Source organism: Anolis sagrei, chromosome 8 (assembly GCF_037176765.1).
Source record: "Anolis sagrei isolate rAnoSag1 chromosome 8, rAnoSag1.mat, whole genome shotgun sequence".
Lineage (NCBI taxonomy): Eukaryota > Metazoa > Chordata > Lepidosauria > Squamata > Dactyloidae > Anolis > Anolis sagrei.
The window spans coordinates 26,598,869-26,621,734 of NC_090028.1; the positions used below are offsets into that span (position 1 = coordinate 26,598,869).

The following is a 22,866-nucleotide window of genomic DNA, read 5'->3' on the forward strand; positions in this document are numbered from 1 at the left end:
AAGAGCATTCTGAACCCCACCAACAATGGAATTGAACCAGACTTGGCATAGAGAACTCCCATGACCAAGAGAAAGAAGAGTTTGGTGGGCATTGACCTTGAGTTTTGGAATTGTAGTTTATCTACTTCCAGAGAGTACTGTGGACTCAAAACAATTACTTATCTGGACCAAACTTGGCACAGATACTCAATATGCCCAAATGTGAATACTGGTGGAGTTTGGGAAAAACAGACTTGGGAGTTGTAGTTGCTGGGATGTATAGTTCACCTACAATAAAAGAGCATTGTGAACCCCACCATCAAGAGAATTGGGCCATACTTCCCACATAGAACCTCCATGACGAACAGAAAATACTGTCTGACACCCCCCACGCCCCCCCCCCCCCGGGGCCCTGACCCACAGGTTGAGAAACACTGGTTTAATGCTATGTTTTTAATGGGATTGATTTTAACGTTTTTATGTGTTTACCCATGTATAAATATATGATATTGAATTGTTTTCTTTGTAAGGCCGCCCTGAGTCCCCTTTGGGATTGAGAAGGGTGGAGTATTAATGTAGTAAATAATAATAATAATAATAATAATAATAATAATAATAATAATAATGCTTTTGATAGGTCAATTAACCTGATTTTTCCAGGGCAGTTGAAGCCCAAGTTCAAAAGAGAGGTCTCTTCCTCTCTTCACCCAATAATCTCTCTGTCTTTCACCTAACTTTGCAGGTCGCGGTCCTTCTCCTCTTCACCATCTCCTTCTCCAACGCCCTCGCCACACAAACCTCTTCCCAAAGCTAAAGGAGAGCCTGCGGCACCAGTGGCAAAAGGGTAAGTTATGGTAGAAATTTAAAAAATCAGGGATAAATAACTATTGCTGTCATAATCTCTTCTTGAAAAGGCATACTTCCATTAATAATAAAATAATAATAATACCTTTTATTTATATTCCGCTCTATCTCCCTGAGGGGACTCAGAGCGGATTACAGTATACCCACATATAGGCAAACATTCAATGCCTTTTATATCATGAACAATAATGACATACACTACACAAACAAAGGCAAAGGTTTCCTGGATGGTTGTGAGTTTTCCGAACTGTATGGCCATCTTTCAGAAGCATTCTTTCCTGACGTTTCACTCATATCTGTGGCAGGCATCCTCAGAGGTTGGGAGGTCTGTTGGAAACTAGGCAAGTGAGGTTTATATATCTGTGGAATAATATCCAGGGTGGGAGAAAGAACTCTTGTGAACGTTGCAGTTGGCCACTGATTAGAATTGAATGGCCTTGCAGCTTCAAAGTCTGGCTGGTTGCTGTGTGGGAGAATCCTTTGTTGGGAGGCGTTAGCTGGCCCTGATTTATTCCTGTCTGGAATTCCACTGTTTTCTGAGCGTTGCTCTTTATTTACCTTCCTGCCAAGGCGGTACCTATTGATCTACTCACATTCGCATGTTTTCGAACTGCTAGGCTGACAGAAGCTAGGGCTGACAGTCGAGAGCTCACCCCGACCCGCAGCTTCGAACTGCCAACCTTCTGGTCAACAAGTTTTCTGCTGCTAGCTGTTTAACCCGCTGCGCTACCGCAGCCCCTAGTCCTAGTCCAGGTTTGAGAGTCTGATCCTCTAAAAATGTTTTTGGAATGTTTCCTCCAGCAATTGTTGAAACGCTGAAAAGCTAAGCTGCGCATTGATGGACTTAAGAGGAAAATCCTTTGGCAGGTGAAGGCACCTTGCATAACCAACCATTGAATATCAAGGATTTGTTTGGTTCATTCTTGTTCTAAGCACAGAACAAGAATTAGTAGAATGGATTTGTGTTCTGCTAAAATGTCCTCAGGCCTAAACGCCAAATCCTGTCTGATCCTGGAAACAAAGCACTTTCACGATGGGAGGCCGCCAACGAGTAGCTGTCAGCTCTGCTTCAGAGGAACTGGCAAAACCACCTCTGAGTATCCCCTGCCTAAGGAAATCCCATCAAACTCACGGGGTCCCATATAAAGTTAAGAGGTGACCTATTTATGTATTTATTTACTATCAAAAACCACTGGGGCAATTGGCACCAAATTTGGACACGATACACATAACAACCCAATGTATGTCCTTCATTAAAAAAAATGATTTTGTCATTTGGGAGTTGTAGTTGCTGGGATTTATAGTTCACCTACAATCAAAGAGCATTCTGAACTCCACCAATGATGGAATTGAACCAAACTTGGCACACAGTTCTCCCATGACCAACAGAATATACTGGAAGGGTTTGGTGGTCGGTGTCCTTTGGTTTTGGAGTTGTAGTTCGCCTCCATCCAGAGATCACTGTGGACTCAAACAATGATGGCTCTGGACCAAACTCTACACAAATACTCAGTATAGCAAAATGTGAACACTGGTGGAGTTTGGGGAAAATAGAATCTTGACATTTGGGTGTTGTAGTTGCTGGGATTTATAGTTCACCTACAATCACAGAGCATTCTGAACCCTACCAATAGAATTGGGCCAAACCTCCCATACAGAACCCTCATGTGGGCCACAGCAATGCGTAGCAGGGGACGGCTAGTATAATATATAATTATTATATTATATTATATTACTAGTATTACATTTTATTGCATTATTATATTATGATCAATATGTATATACAATATATTATATTCGTAGCATAGCACAATATTAGTATTATATATTTCTATATTGTACTATATTACTATATATTGACTTGAAGGCACGCACACACAAAAGTGTTTTCAACAACGACTTGCACTCGTAGAGTGAGAGCCTCTTGACAATTGCATAATTATTCAGTTGTTCCTGACTTCAGGCAAATTTATTCTTCAGGCGAGGCTGAGAGAGTGTGACTTGTCCAAGTTCACCTATTGGCTTTTCACAACTGAGCCAGAGTTGTAGTCAACATTCAAACTATTATACTATTCTGGGTCTAGTTTAATGATATGTGTCTGTTTTTCCACTCTTGTTGAGACTTTTGAATGTAGTGCCCCTTTGAAAGAGCTTCCCGGCATCAACTGGGCCCTTTCCTTTTGGGATTTTGGGGTCGAAAGGCGCAGGTTCTCTCTCTGTGCATCTGTCGTGGCCACGAAGGTGCTTTCCATTAGATCATGTTTGTGGAGTGTGTCCCTGTGGTATTGTGGCATCCGGGCGTGAATGAAAGCAAACACCACAATTGTATACACTTCAATATTGATTTTGAGATAGACGTCATCCCGTTTCCCCACAGACACGCATCCACACACATCCACTCGGCGTGATGCGCGCCTCACACTGCAAGAAAGGTCAGGCCCCGGAGGATGCTTTCCTACCTAGAGTTATTTGGGGTTGTTTTTCTAAGAGGTGTAGTTTGGTGAAGCGCCAGCACTCTGTGGCAGAACAGGGCTGCAGAGCTTGTAAAATGACAACTCCCAGCATTGAGCATTGAGCCAAGGCAGTCAAAGCGGTGCCAAATGGCATTCATTCTGCAGTGTAGCTGCACCTATAGTCAGCCTGAGGACGCAGCGCAGGGCCTCTCTTGGCCATATACCAACCTGGCTCAAAGCAAGGATGGCTTTTAAGCAAAAACAGCTGTTTCATCTGTTGTCGAAGGGTTTCATGGCCAGAATCACTGGGTTGCTGTGAGTTTTCTAGGTTGTATGGCCATTTCCAGAAGCATTCTCTCCTGAAGTTTTGCCCACATCAATGGCAGGCATAGGAACCCCCGGTAGCATGGTGGTTAAACCACTGAGCTGCTGAACTTGCTAACTGAAAGATCACAGGTTTGAATGTGGGGAGCAGCATGAGCTCCCGCTGTTAGCCCCAACTTTTGCCAACCTAGCAGTTCGAAAACATGCAAATGTGAGTAGATCAATAGGTATCACTCCGGCGGGAAGGTAACTGTGCTTCTTGCAGTCAGTGACCACATGACCTTGGAGGTGTCTACGTACGACACTGACTTTTCGGCTTAGAAATGGAGATGGAGCACCAACCTCCAGAGTCAGACACGACTGGTGTTAATGTCAGGGGAAAAACTTTACCTTTACTATGGCAGGCATACCTCACAACCTCTGAGGAGGCCTGCCATAGATGTGGCCAAAACATCAGGAGAGAATGCTTCTGGGACATGGCCATATAGTCCAGAAAACACAGCAACCCAGGTGTTTCGTATCACCCAGCAAACAAAGCTTTATTTGGGTGTTGTGTGGTTTCCGGGCTGTAAGGCCATGTTTGGGCAGCATTTTCTCCTGACATTTTGCCTGCATCTGTGGCTGGCATCTTCAGAGAAACGTCAGGAGAAAATGCTGCTAGAACATGACATTACAGTCCAGGAACCACATAGCAATCCAGCGATTCTGCTCATAAAAGCCGTCAAAAATACAGTAGAGTCTCGCTTATCCGATCTTCGCTTATCCGACATTTCCTCTTATCCGGCGCTCCTTTTTTCCTCCAGCATTTTCCCTTCAATTAAAGGAGCGCTTCCCAACTTTCTCTCCATTCCCAATAAGTAAAAAAGGCAAGATGAGAAGGAGGAGGAGAGAGGAAAGGGGGGAAAGAGGCAGGACCAGAAGCAGAAGCATCTTCCCTCCATGATTTCCATGCTCCTCTTCCACATCCGGATACTTCCTGTTGGGCCCCAAGACATTGCCTTGCCTTAACCCTTTGAGTCCCTGTTGTTAGTATTCTAGGTGTCTAGCTCTGCGTCAGACTGATAAAAGTAGGAGACTTTGTATTATCCATCATTTTCGTTTATGCTGGCCTGTTTATGTCGGATAAGCGAGATTCTACTGTACTAACCAGGGCTGTCTCCACTTAGCTTCCAAGATCAGATGTGATCTCATGCTCTTAGGGAATAGTGCAAGTTGTAATAGTATTCATGTTACAAAATTGGGAAAGTCTCATAAAAGTGTGAGATCTTTCACAATAAAATCGATGTCACTAGTTCAAAAGGTGCATAATTTAGCAATAATTCCCCAGCAGAAGGGGTGTTTAGCTATAAGCAGACAAACTGTCGGAGAGGCTTTGGAGGGAGCTTCTGAAAAATGTAGAGTATTGTCTCAATTGCAAGCAATTCCACGAAGCAGTTTGGAACAGGGGTGTTGACAAAACAACATCTGGACCCTTAATTTCTCTTTCTCGGGCATTGTGTGATGATCATATGATTTTTCATCAAAAATCATGCAATTCCTTTTAAAGTAATTCTGAATAATAAACCCATTCTATATACGACGAATATCTGGAAAGTAAGGTTACAAGACATGTAGCTCTCGCAGGGAATTTTCTAGGGGGAAGTTGGTTTCACTGCCATGTAGCGGGAAGTCAGCGGAAGCGAACGAGCAATGCCAATCATCAGTAGCTCACCGACTGGCATTGCGGTGAAGGTTAGAGATGCAAAGTTCGCACTGTATAAGGCAGAGGTCCACAAACATTTTAAGCAGAGGGCCAGGTCATAGTCCCTCAAACTGTTGGAGGACCAGATTATAATTTGGAAAAAAAATGAATGAATTCCTATGCACACTTAAAAACAATACAATAATTAAAATGAAGATAAAATTTAACAAATATAAACGTATTAGTATTGCAATGGGCAGCGTGGGCCTGCTTTTGGGAAATGAGATAGGATTGCTGTTGTTGTTGTTGTGTGCTTTCAAGTCATTTCAGACTTAGGTTGACCCTGAGCGAGAGCCGGCTAAATGACCTGGGAGGGCCGTATCCGGCCCCTGGGCCATAGTTTGATTACCCCTGGTATAAGGGATATCTGGAAAGTAAGGTTACAAGGCATGTAGCTCCCGTGGGGAATTTTCTCAGAGGAAGATGGTATCATGCGGGAAGCCAGCAGAAGTGAACGAGTAGTGCCAGTCGTCAATAGCTCATTGACTGGTGTTGTGTTGAAGGTTAGAGATGAATGACCTCATTCCATTCCCCTCCAAATGCAAAGTTTGCACTGTATGTGGGATATTCGGAAAGGCATGTAGCTCTTGCAGGGAATTTTCTCAGGGCAAGTTGGTATCACTGCTGTGTAGCAAAAAGCCAACAGAAGCGAACGAGCAATGCCAGTCGTCAGTAGCTCATCGACTGGCATTGTGGTGAAGGTTAGAGATAAGCATGCTCATTCCGTTTCCCTCCAAGTGCAAAGTTTGCACTGTACAAGGGATATCCAGAAAGTAAGGGTATAAGGCATGTAGCTCTCCTGGGGAATTTTCTCAGGGCAAGTTGGTATCACTGCTGTGTAGCAAAAAGCCAACAGAAACGAACGAGCAGTGCCAGTCGTCAGTAGCTCATCGACTGGCATTGTGGTGAAGGTTAGAGATAAGCATGCTCATTCCATTTCCCTCCAAGTGCAAAGTTTGCGCTGTACAAGGGATATCTGGAAAGTAAGGGTATAAGGCATGTAGCTCTTGCAGGGAATTTTCTCAAGGCAAGTTAGTATGACTGCCTTGTAGCAGAAAGCCAGCGGAATCGAACAAGCAGTACCAGTCGTCAGTAGCTCATTGACTGGTGTTGTGGTGAAGGTTAGAGATAAGCAAGCTCATTCCGTTTCCCTCCAAGTGCGAAGTTCTCACTGTACGAGGGATATCCAGAAAGTAAGGTTACAAGGTGAGACTCTATTGTACAAAGCTTTATCGACCAAATGGAAATCAGCTCTGGCACACACCTCTCCTTGCCTTCTTTGTCCCCCAACATCATCTCGCCCAATATTGGTTCCACAGGGAGAAGCCTTTGAAGAAGCTTCCTGCTCCTCCAGCCGCACCACCAGTCGTGAAACCCGCCCCAGCACCCCCAGAGCCAGCCAAGCCGGGCGACAACCGAGAGGCCAGGCGGAAGGAGCGCCAGCCGAGGACACCACCCAGGAGGTAGGAGCAGGCTCTGGGCCGGACTGGGATCTTCCAGGAGCAGGTTCTCCCTGCAAGCACGTCTGGGTGAAGGTTGAGCCATGCTAGGCTTCCTGGGGCCCCTCTGGAGGCATGGCAGGCTGAGCCGAGCAGTGTGAGCAAGGCTTAGTGGGTAAAGCCATGCCACGGAAACCACTCCAAAACAAGGCAGGGCTTTTTGGAATGGCCTGGGGATTTGGAGGATTTTTAGTTCAATGAAGGATAAACACCCCTCTTCAAAATGATTAGCTGTGTTTTCTTGGATACTATCCAGTCTAACCTGCTCCTGCCAGGCATCAAAAGCACAATCAAAACCTGCCTGACAGATGCCCATCCAGCCTCATTGACAGGTTCATGGAGAAATGGGGCTATAGAATAAATGACTCCTAGGATTGGAAGGGACCCCTGGAGCCATCCAGTCCAACCTGCTTCTGCCAGGCAAGAAAAGCATAATCAGAATCCTGCCGACAGATGGCCATGTAGCCTTACTGACATTAGTAGGTTTATGGAGTATAGAATTCGCAGGGACCTAGGGGCCATGCAGTCCAACCCTCTTCTGCCAGGCAGGAAAAGCACAATCAAAGCCTTCCCAACAGATGGCCATCCAGCCTCATTGACATAAGCAGGTTCATGGAGAAATGGGGCTATAGAATCAATTAGTCTTAGAGTTGTAACAAACCCCAGGGGGCATCCAGTCCAACCCCCTTCTGCCAGGCAGGAAAAGCACAATCAAAACCTTTCTGATAGATGGCCATCCAGCCTCATTGACATTAGCAGGTTCATGGAGAAATAGGACAATGGAATCAATGACTCCTAGAGTTGGAAGAGACCCAGAGGCCCGCTTCTGTCAGGCAGGAAAAGCACAATCAAAGCACTCCCAACAGATGGCCAGCCAGCCTCATTGACGTTGGCAGGTTCATGGAGAAATGGGGCTATAGAATCAATGACTTCTAGAGTTTTAAGGGACCCCAGGAGCCATCCAGTCCAACCCCTTTTTGCCAGGCAGGAAAAGCACATTCAAAACCCTCCCGAGAGGTGGCCTTCCAGCCTCATGAATATTAGCATATTCATGGAAAAATAAGGCTATAGAATCAATGACTCTTCCAACTTTAAGACCCCAAGGGCCATCCAGTCCAACCCGTTCTGCCATGTAGGAAAAGCACAATTAAAGTATCCTCGATGGCCACACAGCCACTGCTTTAAAGTCCCCAAAAAAGGAGCCTCCACTGGACTCTGAAGCAGAGAGTTCCACTGTTGAACAGCTCTTATTTTGATTGTTACTGTCTAAGACAAGTCCGACTACAACTCTCTTTGCGACCCAAATACCACTCTCTGCTCCTTGCCAGCAGAACTTTCTTTTTACTGATGGGAGAACTGTATGCATAGATTTGTAAGAACTGGAGTTTGAATCTAAATCTAGAAGAAGTGGGGCTTTGTGAATGTGTCCTTCCCCCCACCCCAGACCTTCCTGTCGGCCAACTGCCGAGACTTCACCCAAGTGTTTCATGTGGACGGGGCCCGTCCCACGCACAAAAGTAACCCCTGATGTTTCCTTTTGCACAGGAGGGGGGCCATCAGTTGCAGCATGAGCGGCAGCGGCAGCAGTTACAGCGGCTCCAGTTCGCGCTCCCTGTCGCGCTCCCTTTCCCGGTCGCATTCCCGCTCCTCCTCGGCCTCCATGTCTCCGTCGCCTTCTGGGTCCAGAAAATCCAGGTGAGAGTCTCTTCCTTCCAAGGCGACGCCTGGCTTCTCTTGGGTGAGGCAGTCGGTTTCGACTCAAGGTTTTGTTTCCTGGAAGCATCCTATTAAATTGCGTGATCATCTGGGTTGTTATTCAAAACCAGATCATAGGAGCCTAGTAAACAAGTGTTCTCTCAGATTAAAAGAAAGAGCAGATATTTATGGTTTTTCCACTTTCATGATGATCTTATGCTGACCATTATAGTAATAATATTCAACGTTTAATATATACTAGCATGATACATCAGTGACCTGGTTATTGATGTGTCATACTATTAAAGGCATCCTCATAAGTTACCTCTGTTGTGAGAGATTAGCCAGTAGCACCCACCAGAGAACTTGGAAAGGATAATATCTAGGGACAACAACTCCCAGAATCCCTTACCTGTGCTGGCTAAGAATTCTGGGATTCAACCCCACATTGCCCAAGTCTCAAGTCCTCAATGAGGAATAGTTTAGTTAGTTTACTATAGACTTTTTTTTTGTCGTGTCAGGAGCGACTTGAGAAATTGCAAGTCGCTTCTGGTGTGAGAGAATTGGCCGTCTGCAAGGATGTTGCCCAGATGTTTTGATGTTTTATCATCCTTGTGGGTGGCTTCTCTCATTTCCCCGCACGAGGAGCTGGAGCTGATAGAGGGAGCTCATCCGCGCTCTCCCCGGATTCAAACCTGCGACCTTACTATAGACTAAGGCAGTGTTTCTCATTCTTCCTAATGCCAGAACCCCTTAATACAGTTCCTCCTGTTGTGGTGACCCCCAACCATAAAATTATGTTTGTTGCTACTTCATAACTGTAATTTTGCTACTGTTGTGAATTGAATTGTAAATATCTGATATACAGGATGTATTTTCATTCACTGGACCAAATTTGGCACAAATACCCAATACACCCAAATTTGAATACTGATGGGGTTGGGGGGATAGTTTTTGTCATTTGGGAATTGTAGTTGCTGGGATTTATAGTTCACCTACAATCAAAGAGCATTCTGAACTCCACCAACTATGGAATTGAACCAAACTTGGCACACAAGAACTCCTATGACCAACAGAAAAGACCCAAAGGGTTTGGTGGGCATTGACCTTGAGTTTGGGGGTTGTAGTTCATCTATAGTTCACCAACAATCAAAGAGCATTCTGAACTCCACCAATGATGGAATTGAACCAAACAAAACGTCTCAGTACACAAGGAGTGGCCATCACTCAAAAAATTATGATTTTGTCATTTGGGAGTTGTAGTTGCTGGGATTTATAGTTCACCTACAATCAAAGAGCATTCTGACGATGAGCACCACCAACGATGGAATTGAACCAAACTTGGCACACAGAATTCCTATGACCAACTGAAAAGACCCAAATGGTTTGGTGGGCATTGACCTTGAGTTTGGGAGTTGTAGTTCATCTATCTCCAGAGAGCAATGTGGACTTAAACAATTATGGATCTGGAACAAACTTGGCATGGGTACTCAATATGCCCAAATGTCAACACTGGTGCAGTTTGGGGAAAATAGACCTTGACAATTGGGAGTTGTAGTTGCTGGGATTTATAGTTCACCTAAAATCAAAGAGCATTCTGAACCCCACCAATGATAGAATTGGGCCAGACTTCCCACACAGAACCCCCATTCCTCGAAGGGACTTGCTTGCGTGAGCCTCCCTCCAGCCTCTCACGTTCTCTCTCTCCCACATATGTGCAGCACGCTGCCAAGTGACGAGCACCCCTGCTCTCCCTTCCCTGCTTGGAGTCTCAAAAAGATTGGTTATAGAAGGAATGATTAAAAAAGAGGGAGTGGATTGGCTAAGAAAGGATTTGGAAGAAGTGAAGGAAGATAGTTGGAATATATATTTTTAAATAGTTTACGAGAAATAGTTTACGAGGAAGTCCGGGAGGAAGTGAGATAAATAACCTCAGAAAGGGAATAGTACAATAAATAAGAAGCATGAAAACTAGGAATTACTTTACCTTACTAGGGAAAGGAAGGGCTAGATAGAAAAGAGAAAAAAGAAGGAAAGGAGACAAGAAAGGGAAAAGACCCAAAATCATCCCTAGAGTAAAAAGTCATAAATAACAACCAAATACATTTGCCCCCTCCACCCCGAGTCTGGAAACGATCGGGACGCTGCCACATAACAAAAACTTCTAAACAACAATAATCCAAATAAATAAAAATAAACAATTTAATAAACAGATAGATAAATCAAAATAACACTAAATAAAATTAAAAATAACAATAATATATATATATATATATATATATAAATTATAATAATAATAAAGGACAATAAAATAAAATTATATTAATTATATTAAATATATACATATATGTACAGCGTAATTAAAATTAAATATATATATATATATATATATATATATATATATATAATAAAATTTTTTTTAAAAAACCTCTTTTTCCCCCTCTCCCCTCCCCTCCCCTCTCTCTTTTTTCAAATAATAATAATAGCGGAAAATAATAAACAGTAATAATAATAACAATAATAAATAAAAATAAATAATAATAATAATAACAACATTAACATTAATAATAGTAAAAAAATCAATTATAAATATAAATACATTAATAAACAATTAAACTATTGGATGAATTCATTCCCCTCAAATGACAAAATATACAGCCTAAAAGTCAGAACTAGAAGGCAAAGGCTCCAGGACTAAACCGAGTATTTCTAGGATACATTAGCAAACCAAACCCACATACAACATTCTTAACAAATATTACAATAAACCTAACGAGCCATATAGATCACCTAGATTATAAGTATCAACACCACCATCTCTGGCCCGCCTACCCAACCCAGAGGAGAAAAGAAAGAAAAGGAAGAGGGAGGAAATAGAGGAAGAATAGGGGGGAAAGGAGGAGAGGGGGGAAAAAATGACTACGCCAAAAGCTAAAACGGACAAAGACAAAGAGGAGCCAAAAATCCAACAAAGAAAACAATCCCTACCTGAAAACCCAAGCTCAAAGGACATACTGAGGGAATTATTAAAACTTGCAGAAAACCAAAAAGCATCACAGGAAGCACAAAAGGCCTTTCAGGAAAAAATGCTAGAAATGAAAGGAGAACTTATAGGGGAAATAAGTGGCATGAAAGAAAAACTACATACGCTCCAGCAAGACGTAAATGAAATCAAAATGGATAAAAAGAAAATTGAACAAACACAAGATAATCTGAAGGCAAGACTGGACAAACTGGAAAACATGAGCAGTAAACTAGAAGTCAGACAAGAAAAGCTAGAGATAAAAGAGATGGAATACCAGCTTAGATTCAGAAACATCGAAGAGGAATCTAACGAGAATATCAACAAAATAATATGTAAATTAACAGCAGATATATTGGAACGCCCTGAGGACGAAGTATCAGAAAATATAGAAAAATCATATAGGATAATGACGAACTATGCAAAAAGAAACAAAGTAGCCCGGGATGTTATAGTCCACTTCACAAAAAGAAACTTCAGAGAACAAATACTAAGAGAAAACAACAAGAAGCCACAATACTATAAGGGGAAGAAAATCTCTATCTTGAAAGAACACCCCCCAAGTATCCTTAACAGAAGAAAGAAATATATGTTTCTAGCAGAGTTCCTAAGAAAACACCAAACCCGCTTCAGGTGGGAGAAAATCGAAGGAATGATGATTACGTACAAAGAGGAGAAATTTTGGATAACATCTGAAGAAAAAGCGAAAGAGTTTCACAAAAGAATGCTGAAAGACCTGGAAAGAGATAGATCCCCCGATGACCACGACAGTAGGGAGAGCAAGAGGGCAAGACTCCTCTCTCCGACCTCTCACCGAAACGACGACCCTGAACACTCCCAAAATGGACTTAGACGCACCTGATATAACCACACAATAAAATACTTCAATGCAATTAAAAGTCTGGAGTAATAATATTAACGGTTTAAATTCGCCAGGGAAAAGAAGGAAGATGGTTAACCAATTAAAACAAGGCAAGTATGATCTAATTGCTATCCAAGAAACACACATAAACAACAGACAATCCTCTAATTTAGTACAAAAAATCTTAGGTAAGGAATACATCGCATCAGCAGATGAGAAAAAAAGAGGAGTAGTAATCTATGCAAACTCAAAGTTAGTGACAAATCTGGCCTTTAAAGATCAAGAAGGCAGAATGATAGGCATTAACATCAACCAAAACGGTCAGAAGCTACTCTTCTGCAACATATACGCCCCCAACGGCCCGAAGACGAAATTTGTCAAAGAACTAAGGGAAAATCTTTCCAACCAAACCTTTGATAATTTAATCATTACCGGTGACTTTAATGGGGTATTAGACGCTAAATTAGATAAATTGACGCCAGGTAGAAAATTAGATCCCAAAGCAAACCAACTCCCTAAAACATTCTTAAATTTGAAGGAAGAATTTAAGTTAAAAGATCTGTGGAGAACGACACATCCTAAAGATAAAGACTATACCTTCCTATCAGACCGTCATCAATCCTGGTCTAGGATTGATATGGTCTGGGTGTCCCATTCAATCCTTACAAAAAATGCCAACATAAGAATCCTCCCAAGATCCATATCTGACCATTGCCCAATTGAGTTCTCTCTAATGGAGACAAAAAAGACATTTAGATGGAGACTAAAGGATAACCTCCTTAGATCGGAGGAGGATATTAAAAAAAATAAAGATCTTCTAAGGGAATACTTCGAATTAAATGCCTCCAAAGAAACACCCTTGCACACTGTCTGGGATGCCAGTAAGGCAGTGATGCGAGGCCATTTCATTAAGCAAAACTCAATTAAAATAAAATTGAAAAAACAAAGAATGGACAATGTGACCCATCAAATCTCCCGAATTGAGGATGAGCTTAAACGAAATCCCCTAGATAAGACATTAAAACAAGAACTCAAAGTCTGGTATTCCCAAAAAGAAAAATTAGAAACGGACCAACTAGCCAACCAACTTAAATTTATGAAACAAAGAAACTTTCAACATGCCAATAAGCCAGGCAGATGGCTGGCTAGGAAAACATGGCAGAAAAAGCAATCACAAATTATAACAGAAATTGAAAACGAGGGGAAATGTTACACTAAGGAACAGGAAATAATAGGTCAATTCCATAAATACTATCAAAAACTCTATACTAGGGACAACATAAAAAAAGAAGATATAATATCCTTTCTAAATAAACAAAAACTGCAAAAAATAACAGACCAACAAAGACTAAATCTAAATAGAGAGATTTCAAGGGAGGAAATCCAAACTGCAATCAAAAGGATGGACAATAACAAAGCTCCCGGGCCGGATGGGTTCACGGCGATCTATTACAAGCTAATGATAGAAGAAATAACACCCCATCTCATGACAATCATGAATGGAATATTAAATGGAGAAAACCCACCACCGAGTACCTGGAAAACAGCGTACATTACAATCTATATATATAATAAAGAAGAGTGTTTGTATGTGGAGGGAGGACGTAGGGCGGAAAAGTTTGTGGCAGCTTTCTGATTGGCTGCCACTATGCTGCTATTTGCATATGGTCTCTGATTGGGCAGCTTCAATAGGAGCCCCTGGTGGAGAAGAGGGTTCATGGCAGAAACGGGGCATGACAGAAGGAAATTTGCATATGGTCTCTGATTGGCCAGCCTCAAATCCAACATTCCGAGATGACAAAGAGAGGAAAGGAAAGGCCAAAGGGGGCTGGGTCAGAACACTCCCAATACAGACGAAATTTGGCACACAGAGCCCCCATCACCCACTCTACATCCTACTGCAGTTTGGAGGACTAGGAACCATGGATGATGGGACTTGCAGTACCACCACTCACATTCTGAGACCGCTGTTAACCTTATCCAATGACTGATCAGGACCAAACTTCGCACATAGACCTCTCATGACCCACTTTACGTCCTGGTGTGGTTTGGCCGGGGATGGAGCGTGGATTATGGGACTTGCAGTACAATTGCTCAATTCTTGAGACCACTGCAACCCTCATCCAATTACCAATAAATACCAAACTTGGCACACTGAGTCTCCATGACGCACTCTACATCCAGGTACAGTTTGAAGGAGGATGCACCATGGACGATGGGACTTGCAATACCTGCACTCCCTTCCTAAGACCACTACAACTGCCAACAATGATGGATCAGGACCACAATTTACACAGACACCCAGCATGACCCACTCTACATCCTGGTGCAGTTTGGAAGAATTTGACAATGGATGATGGGACTTGCAGTCACTTCACTCACTTCTTGAGACCACTGAGACCCTCGCCAATGACTCATCAAGACTAAACTTGGCACATGGAGCTTCAATGACCCACTCTACATCCTGGAGCAGTTGGGAGGACGACAGACCATGGATGATGGGACTTCAAGTACCTCCACTCCCCAAGACTGCTGCAAAACTCATCTAATGACCAATCAAGACCAAAGTTGGCACACAGAGCCCCCATGACCCACTCTACATCCTGCTGCAGTTTTGGAGGAGGGTTGACCATGGATGATGGAACTTACCGTACCTTCACTCACATTCTGAGACCTCTGCAAACCTCATCCAATGACGGATCAAGACCAAACTTGGCACATAGACCTCTCATGACCCACTTTACGTCCTGGTGTTGTTTGGAAAAATTTGGAGATGGATGATGGGACTTGCAGTACCTTCGCTCACTTCCTGAGACCACTGAGACCCTTGCCAATGACTAATCAAGACTAAACTTGGCACATGGAGCTCCAATGACCCACTCTACATCCTGGTGCAGTTTGGAGGAGGACAGACCATGGATGATGGGACTTCAAGTACCTCCACTCCCTTCCAAAGATTGCTGCAACCCTCTTCTAATGACCAATCAAGACCACACTTGGCACACAGAGCCCCCATGATCCACTCTACATCCTGCTGCAGTTTGAAAGGGGATGGACTTTGGATGATGGGACTTGCAGTACACTTACTGACACCACTGACACCCTCATCTAATGACTGATAAAGACCAAACTTGGCACACAGAGCCCCCATGACCCACTCTATATCCTGCTGCTGTTTGTAGGAGGATGGGCCATGGATGATGGGACTTCAAGTACCTTCACTCACTTCCTGAAAATAATGCAGCCGTTATCCAAAGACCAATAAAGACCAAACTTGGCATACAGAACCACCATTACCCACTTTCTCTAATAACCCGGGCAACGCCGGGTCCCCAAGCTAGTGTTACATAAAGAGAGCCAAGACCCCAGGGATGTTAGAAACTACAGGCCCATATCTCTCCTTAACGTGGACTATAAGATCTTTGCCAGTATACTTGCCGAGAGACTCAAAATATTCCTGAAAGATTGGGTGAAAGAGGAACAAGCAGGATTCCTGCCTAATAGGCAATTAAAAGACAATATCAGAATAATCCTAAACACCATTGAATATTTTGAGAGGAACAACCAAGAAGAGCTAGCACTACTAAGCCTTGACGCCGAAAAGGCGTTTGATAATCTCAACTGGGATTATCTAAAATTATTAATTAAAGAGCTAGACCTAGGATATCAGTTCCACAACGCCATCAACTCAATTTATTTCTCCCAAGAGGCCAGGATGATAATAAACACGCAAGAATCAAAACCTCTGAAAATTTGTAAAGGCACGAGACAAGGCTGCCCCCTGTCGCCTTTATTATTTATCCTGAGTTTAGAAACCCTTCTCAATTCCATCAGAGAGGACCCTGACTTAAGAGGCATTAAAATAAACAAGGAAAGTTATAAACTAAGGGCGTTTGCGGACGACTTAATATGCATCATCAGTAACCCAATAGAAACAATCTCCAAATGGATAATTAAAATTAAAGAATATGGGTCCGTAGCAGGTCTAAGGGTAAACAAAAGGAAGACCGAGATATTAACAAAAAACATGCCCCAAAAGAGAAAGGAAGAACTCTCCACTTTAACAGAATTTAACGTAGTAGAGAAAATACGCTATCTAGGAATAACGTTAACAGCTAAAAACTCACAACTAATAAAAAACAACTACGAAAAGAAATGGAAAGAAGTTCAGAAAGACCTAGATAACTGGAAAAATTTGAAACTATCTCTACTAGGGAGAATCTCTATAATAAAGATGAACGTCTTGCCTAAGATGCTATTTTTATTCCAATGTCTGCCAGTAATGAGAAATGCAAACATCTTCAGGGAATGGAACAAAACAATCTCTAAATTCGTCTGGCAAGGGAAAAAGCCGAGGATCAAACGCCTGATATTGATTGACGATAAAAGAAGAGGAGGTCTCGGTCTACCAGACCTGAAGTGTTATTACGAAGCCTGTTGTCTCGTTTGGATCAGAGACTGGATCCTATTAACAAACAGAAACCTGCTCTCCCTAGAAGGTGTAGATCTCAGGCGAGGCTGGCATGCCTACCTGCATTATGACAAAACAAGGATTGAGAGGAATTTCGGCAATCACTACATAAGAGCAGGTCTAATGAAAGTATGGGAGAGACATAAAAAGAGACTATATAATAAAACTCCATTATGGCTTTCATCTCTAGAAGCCCTCCATCGGAGAGAAATGGGCTGGCAACACTGGCCTACATATCGCGATATCTTAGAGAAAACAGAAGGAAAATATACACTTAGAGAGGAAAAAAAAATAAAAGAAAACTTTCCCAACCTCTCTTGGTTGAACTATCGACAATTGGCAGATCACTACAAGATAGATAAAACCGCAGATTTTGAAGACCAAAATGGCTTTTTGGATAGTATATTGAAATCAAATAACAAGCTTATTACAAAATTCTATAAAAAACTATTAGAGTGGACCACCGAAACGGAACTAATAAAAGATTCAATGATCAAGTGGGCTCAAAATATAGGTCACCAAATAGAACTGGACAAATGGGAGAAAGTGTGGAATCAAAGAATGAAATCGATTTACTCTTACGAATTGAAAGAAAACCTTGTCAAAATGATCCACCGGTGGTATCTGACACCTCAAATAATATCAAAATGCTATAATAACGCTTCAAACAAATGTTGGAAGTGCAAAGACCACATCGGGACTTTCTTCCACAGCTGGTGGTCCTGCCCCGTAGCTAAAAGATATTGGACAATGATTCAGAAAGACATTCAAGAGATTTTAGGAACACAAATAGAAAACAAACCAGAATTTTTCCTCTTAGGAATGTATGACATCGAGGGGGGAAAAAACAATGACAAACTATTTCACTACTTAACTACAGCAGCACGTATTGTATACGCGAAAAAATGGAAACAGAGAGAAGCCCCCCAACGAGAAGACTGGCTTAACAAAATCCTAGACATAATGACCATGGATGAACTGACTTATTGGCTAACACCAAACCATGGCATTCCAAACAACCCTACGAACTGGGACCTGGTAAAGGCCTTCCTTAAGAAATGGAAAATCAACGTCATTTATTAGCAAAAATAATAACAACAACAATAATACTTAAAAAATAAAGAAAAAAACCAACAATAATAATAAAACAAAACAAAACAAAAACAAAAAAAACAAAAAAAAGTAAATCACAAAAACAGTATCACAAGGAAGGAAGAAGCGTCAACGAACTTAAAAGGAATAAATATATATATACATAAAAATCCTCATCGAATAGATGGAAGTTCATCGTTTTTAACTACCCCATCACTAACCCATCCCCTTCTACCTCTCTTCCCCTCCCCTCCTTACCACCTTCCCTGGACCTCTCCCTTACCCACCCCCTCTTACCCACCCCCTCTTACCCACCCCTCTCTTACCTTACCCCCTCCCCTATACCCGGGGGAACTTCACCAAAAACAGGACTCTCCTGTACTTTTCCTACTATACTATCCACTAAATATTGTTCCCCCTCTATTTATGTATTTATATTTAGCTTTAATAAAATTTATTAAAAAAAAAAGTTTACGAGAAAAGAAACTAGGGAAATTAGAAACCCAATGTTGAGCAATATATTAGAAGTATGGAACAAATATAGGAGTATGTTAATAACGGATAGTTCAGTAAAAATAGGGGATTGGATAAAGGTTGGAATGAAGAAGGAAATGATTATGGAAGAATTTAGAGAAATAAAATTGACGTGGTTCCATTGTATTCAATTAGAACAATGGTTTAAAAATTGGGGGAAAAATAATAAAAATGGAAGTAAGCTAAACTGTGAATTCTTTACAGCCACATCACACGGCACTTCACGCTCTGCTCGCTATTGAGCTGATGCTCAACTTTTTGTATCCTGTTTCTATTTGGATGCTCTGCTTTATTTTATTTTTACCTAACATTATATCTCTACCTTTCCCAAGCTCTGTTCTGTTGTAGTGCCATGTTAGTGGATTCCTTACAGTTAGCTGTTGAGGGAAGAGAGTTTGAGGTACGTCATAGGCAGATTGCCACAAAGAAAGTGAATAGGACGGTACTTGCCTGCTTTGCATAATGAGCCTCATGTCTGTGGCTGCTTACGTTAGAGATGCGCTTGGTGACTTCATGCAAGAACAGGCCCAGGGCTCAGCTTCCCATCATCTCCAGGAAACCATTGAAAAAAAAATCCCTGAATCTAGTATTGGTTCTTCACCTTTGGCTAAGCACAGAGGAACTGCATGGTTCCTCTGTGTATCTTGAATGACCAAGGTAAATGCCAGAAACTCATTCTGAGTGTCTATCAGAGTCAGATAGATAACACTATGTAACACATTTTTTTTGTTCCTGAGTTATAAATACTATTTCCTAATTGGTTTTATCATAAAACATGGGAAAAGTTTATTAAACTGCAAAAAAAAAAACCATTGTTTTTGAGGTCAGCACATTGAAAGGTTAAAAATGGAACGTTTCCATTGACGAAAATTAGAAACGAAAATTAGAAACCTTCCTAATGCTGCGATCCCTTAATACAGTTCCTCATGTTGTGGTGCCCCCCAACCATAACATTATTTTTGTTGCTACTTCATAACTGTCATTTTGCTACTGTTATGAATCGTAATGTAAATATGTGATTTGCAGGATGTATTTACATTCACTGGACCAAATTTGGCAGAAATGTGAAATACACCCAAATTTGAATACTGGTGGGGTGGGGAGGGGGATTGACTTTGTCATTTGGGAGTTGTAGTTGCTGGGATTTATAGTTTTACCTACAATCAAAGAGCATCCTGAACTCCACCAACAATGGAATTGAACCAATTTGGCAAACAGAATACCCATATACAATAAAAAATACTGGAAGGGTTTGGTGGGCGGTGGCCTTGAGTTTTGGAGTTGTAGTTCACCTACATCCAGAGAGCACTGTGGACTCAAGCGATGATGGATCTGGACCAAACTTAGCATGAATACTCAATATTTCCAAATGGAGTTTGGGGAAAATAGACCTTGACATTTGGGAGTTGTAGTTGCTGGGATTTATAGTTCACCTACAATCAAAGAACATTCTGAACTCCACCAACAATGGAATTGAACCAACTTGGCAAACAGAATACCCATATACAACAAAAAATACTGGAAGGGTTTGGTGGGCAGTGGCTTTGAGTTTTGGAGTTGTAGTTCACCTACATCCAGAGAGCACTGTGGACTTAAACAATGATGGATCTGGACCACATTTTCACTTTTATTATGTGTATAGAAGATAGATAAAGGGGGTAGATAACCAAAGTACTGCTTCAGTCATTCCTCCTCCTGGGTCTTAACCTGTTGGGTCTTTTTTCTGCCAGGTCTCTGAGTGTGAGCAGCGTCTCATCTGTTTCTAGTGCCTCTTCCAGCAGCAGCTCCGTGCGTAGCGCGGATTCGGAAGACATGTACGCAGATCTGGCCAGCCCTGTGTCTTCGGCCAGCTCTCGGTCGCTGACCCCGGCACAGCCGAAGAAGGAGAGAGGTAAAGGCAATGAATTTCAAGTGAAATGCAGGTCTGAGGTCATGGGCAGGTGCTACTTGCATCCATTATCAGCTCAAGGCCTTTACCACATCAAAAATGAGACCACTTGGAGTAGAATACGTAGAAAATAAGCCCTTTTGGAGTAGAAACACAGACTACTGCAGCAAGCTATTATCAGATCTGACCGCTTCAAAAAAGTTACAAGATGTATAAGTTGTTTTTTTCAAACATTTTTCAGACATTTCCCCATTTGTCCAAAGACCCTGGCCATTATACTCTTTGCAGTCTTTTCCCTCTTTGGTCAAGAAACCAAAACACCACCACCACCACCACCATCATCATCATCATCATTATTATATTCATTTGTATCCTGATACTTAAAGAGGCTGCATTATCTCATTCCCTGCTTTCACATAACAAAGACCTCAGGTTTCCAACTGCTATTGAAACAAAACTACAATCCATTCTGTCAGTTATCAGCAGGGGTCTAGATAATGAGATATGCTGTAATAATAATAATAAATATTTTTATTTATTACCCACCTCTACTGGCCATGAGCTTCAGCTAACAGCTTCTAGAATATACTCAAATGAGCAATGTATACTATTATTAAAGGTGTATGGTAGTACAACGATAAGTTATTAACATAACACGCTACAACAAACTACATGTCAAGCATGGCAATTATTAGTATTAGTATTTATTTATTTATTTATCATGTCAGAATCAAGTTGAGGGTACAGTTGTAGTATTTAAAAACACAAACAAAGTTTAAAAACTTGGCATTATACTAACTGTCTTTTGACCAGACGCTAGCCACTCGGAGTGCCTCTGGTCTTGCTATTATGCATGTGGCAGGGCTCAGACCTCATTGTAGTAGGTGGTCTGTGGTTTGCTCTTCTCCACACTCGCCTGTCATGGACTCCACTTTGTAGCCCCATTTCTTAAGGTTGGCTCTGCATCTTGGGTACCAGAGTGCAGCTTATTCAGCGCCCTCCAAGTCACCCAGTCTTCTGTGTGCCCAGGAGGGAGTGTCTCATCTGGTCTCAGCCACAAATTGAAGTGCTGGGTTTTAGCCTGCCACTTTTGGACTCTCACCTGCTGAAGTGTTCCTGAAAGTATCTCTTTAGATCTTAGAAAGCTATTTCTTGATTTAAGGCATTAGCATACTAGCTGATATCTGAACAGAGGATGGGCCAAAAATATCAAAGTCCTGGTCCTTTCATTCTTGGCTGCTACTTCCTGGCAGATGTGAGGTGGTGCAATACCAGCTACACAATATAATTTCTCCAGTGGAGTGGGGCATAGACATCCTGTGATAATTCAGCATGTCTCATTAAGAGCCATATCCACTGCTTTAATGTGATGAGATGTGTTCCATACTGGGCATGCGTATTCAGCAGCAGAGTAGCAAAGCACAAAAGCAGGTATCTTCACTGTATCTGGTTGTGATCCCCAGGTTGTGCCAGTCAGCTTTCGTACAGTATTATTTCTAGAGCCCACTTTTTGCTTGATATTCAAGCAGTGCTTCTTCTGGGACAGATCATGGTCCAAAGTGTCTCCCAGGTGTTTTGGTGTGCTGCAGTGTTCCAGTGGGATTCCTTCCCAGTCAGTCCTCAGAGCTCGAGATGCTTGTCTGTTCTTAAGGTGAAAAGCACATGTCTGTGTTTTGGATGGATTAGGAATCATCTGGTTTTCCCTTTGACAGGCAGTAATAACACCTAAAGCTTTTGAGAGCTTCTGTTCAACCATTTCAAAGCTCCCTGCTTGAGCAGTGATGGCATGATCGTCAGCATACATGAAACTCTCTGTCCCTTCTGGCAGTGGGTGATCGTTTGTGTAAATATTACATTGATGCAACAAGCACCCTCCCCTGAGGCAGGCCATATTTCTGTTTTTGCCATCTGCTTCTCTGGCCCTGGTGCTCAACAAAAAAGCTCCTGTTTTGTATCAGATTTCCTATGAAGCATGTTACGAAGGCGGCATTCGTAGTATTGATATTACAAGTAATATAAATATAATATAAATATAATTTTGATCTTAAAGAGACTATGGTAGAATAGCTTGAACATATAAAGCAAAGCAGGTCCTCACTGTAGGATCCTGACATCCATGGTCTCTTCCCCCTTTTCTGGAGGAGGTTGGTTGGGATGTGGCGGATAATCCTCTTCTGCTTTCCCAGTAGGGAAGCCCAGGAAAGAAGGCGGTGGCGGTGGCAACGTCAAAGAAGAGAAGCGGAAACGGGATGCCCCACCGGGGCAGCCAAGCAAGTCGGCCAAGGCTGCCCCAGGGACGAAATCTCAACAGCCACCCCCCACTCAACAGCCACCTCCGTCTCAACCTGCTGGCTTCAGCGCCCACAAAGAGATCAAATTAACACTGTTAAATAAGGTAACGTTCCTCAAGGTGTAGGATGTTCTTGTGCTTAAGGCTTGACT

At 42.2% G+C, this 22,866-nt stretch overlaps 1 protein-coding gene across 3 annotated transcripts in view; it reads left to right on the forward strand.

Annotated features, from left to right (window-relative positions):
• The window catches only part of ZC3H18 (zinc finger CCCH-type containing 18), a 99,335-nt gene that overhangs the window by 66,619 nt on the left and 9,850 nt on the right, over nt 1–22,866 (forward strand). For 2 of the 3 annotated variants that reach the window (XM_060787917.2, XM_067471061.1), the window contains exons 12-16: nt 722–823; nt 6,681–6,824; nt 8,406–8,555; nt 20,267–20,427; nt 22,611–22,819. In XM_060787917.2, coding sequence (XP_060643900.2) covers nt 722–823; nt 6,681–6,824; nt 8,406–8,555; nt 20,267–20,427; nt 22,611–22,819 — 766 coding nt within the window. The remainder of the gene's footprint in view (nt 1–721; nt 824–6,680; nt 6,825–8,405; nt 8,556–20,266; nt 20,428–22,610; nt 22,820–22,866) is intronic. The other variant, XM_060787918.2, reaches the window with a different exon arrangement.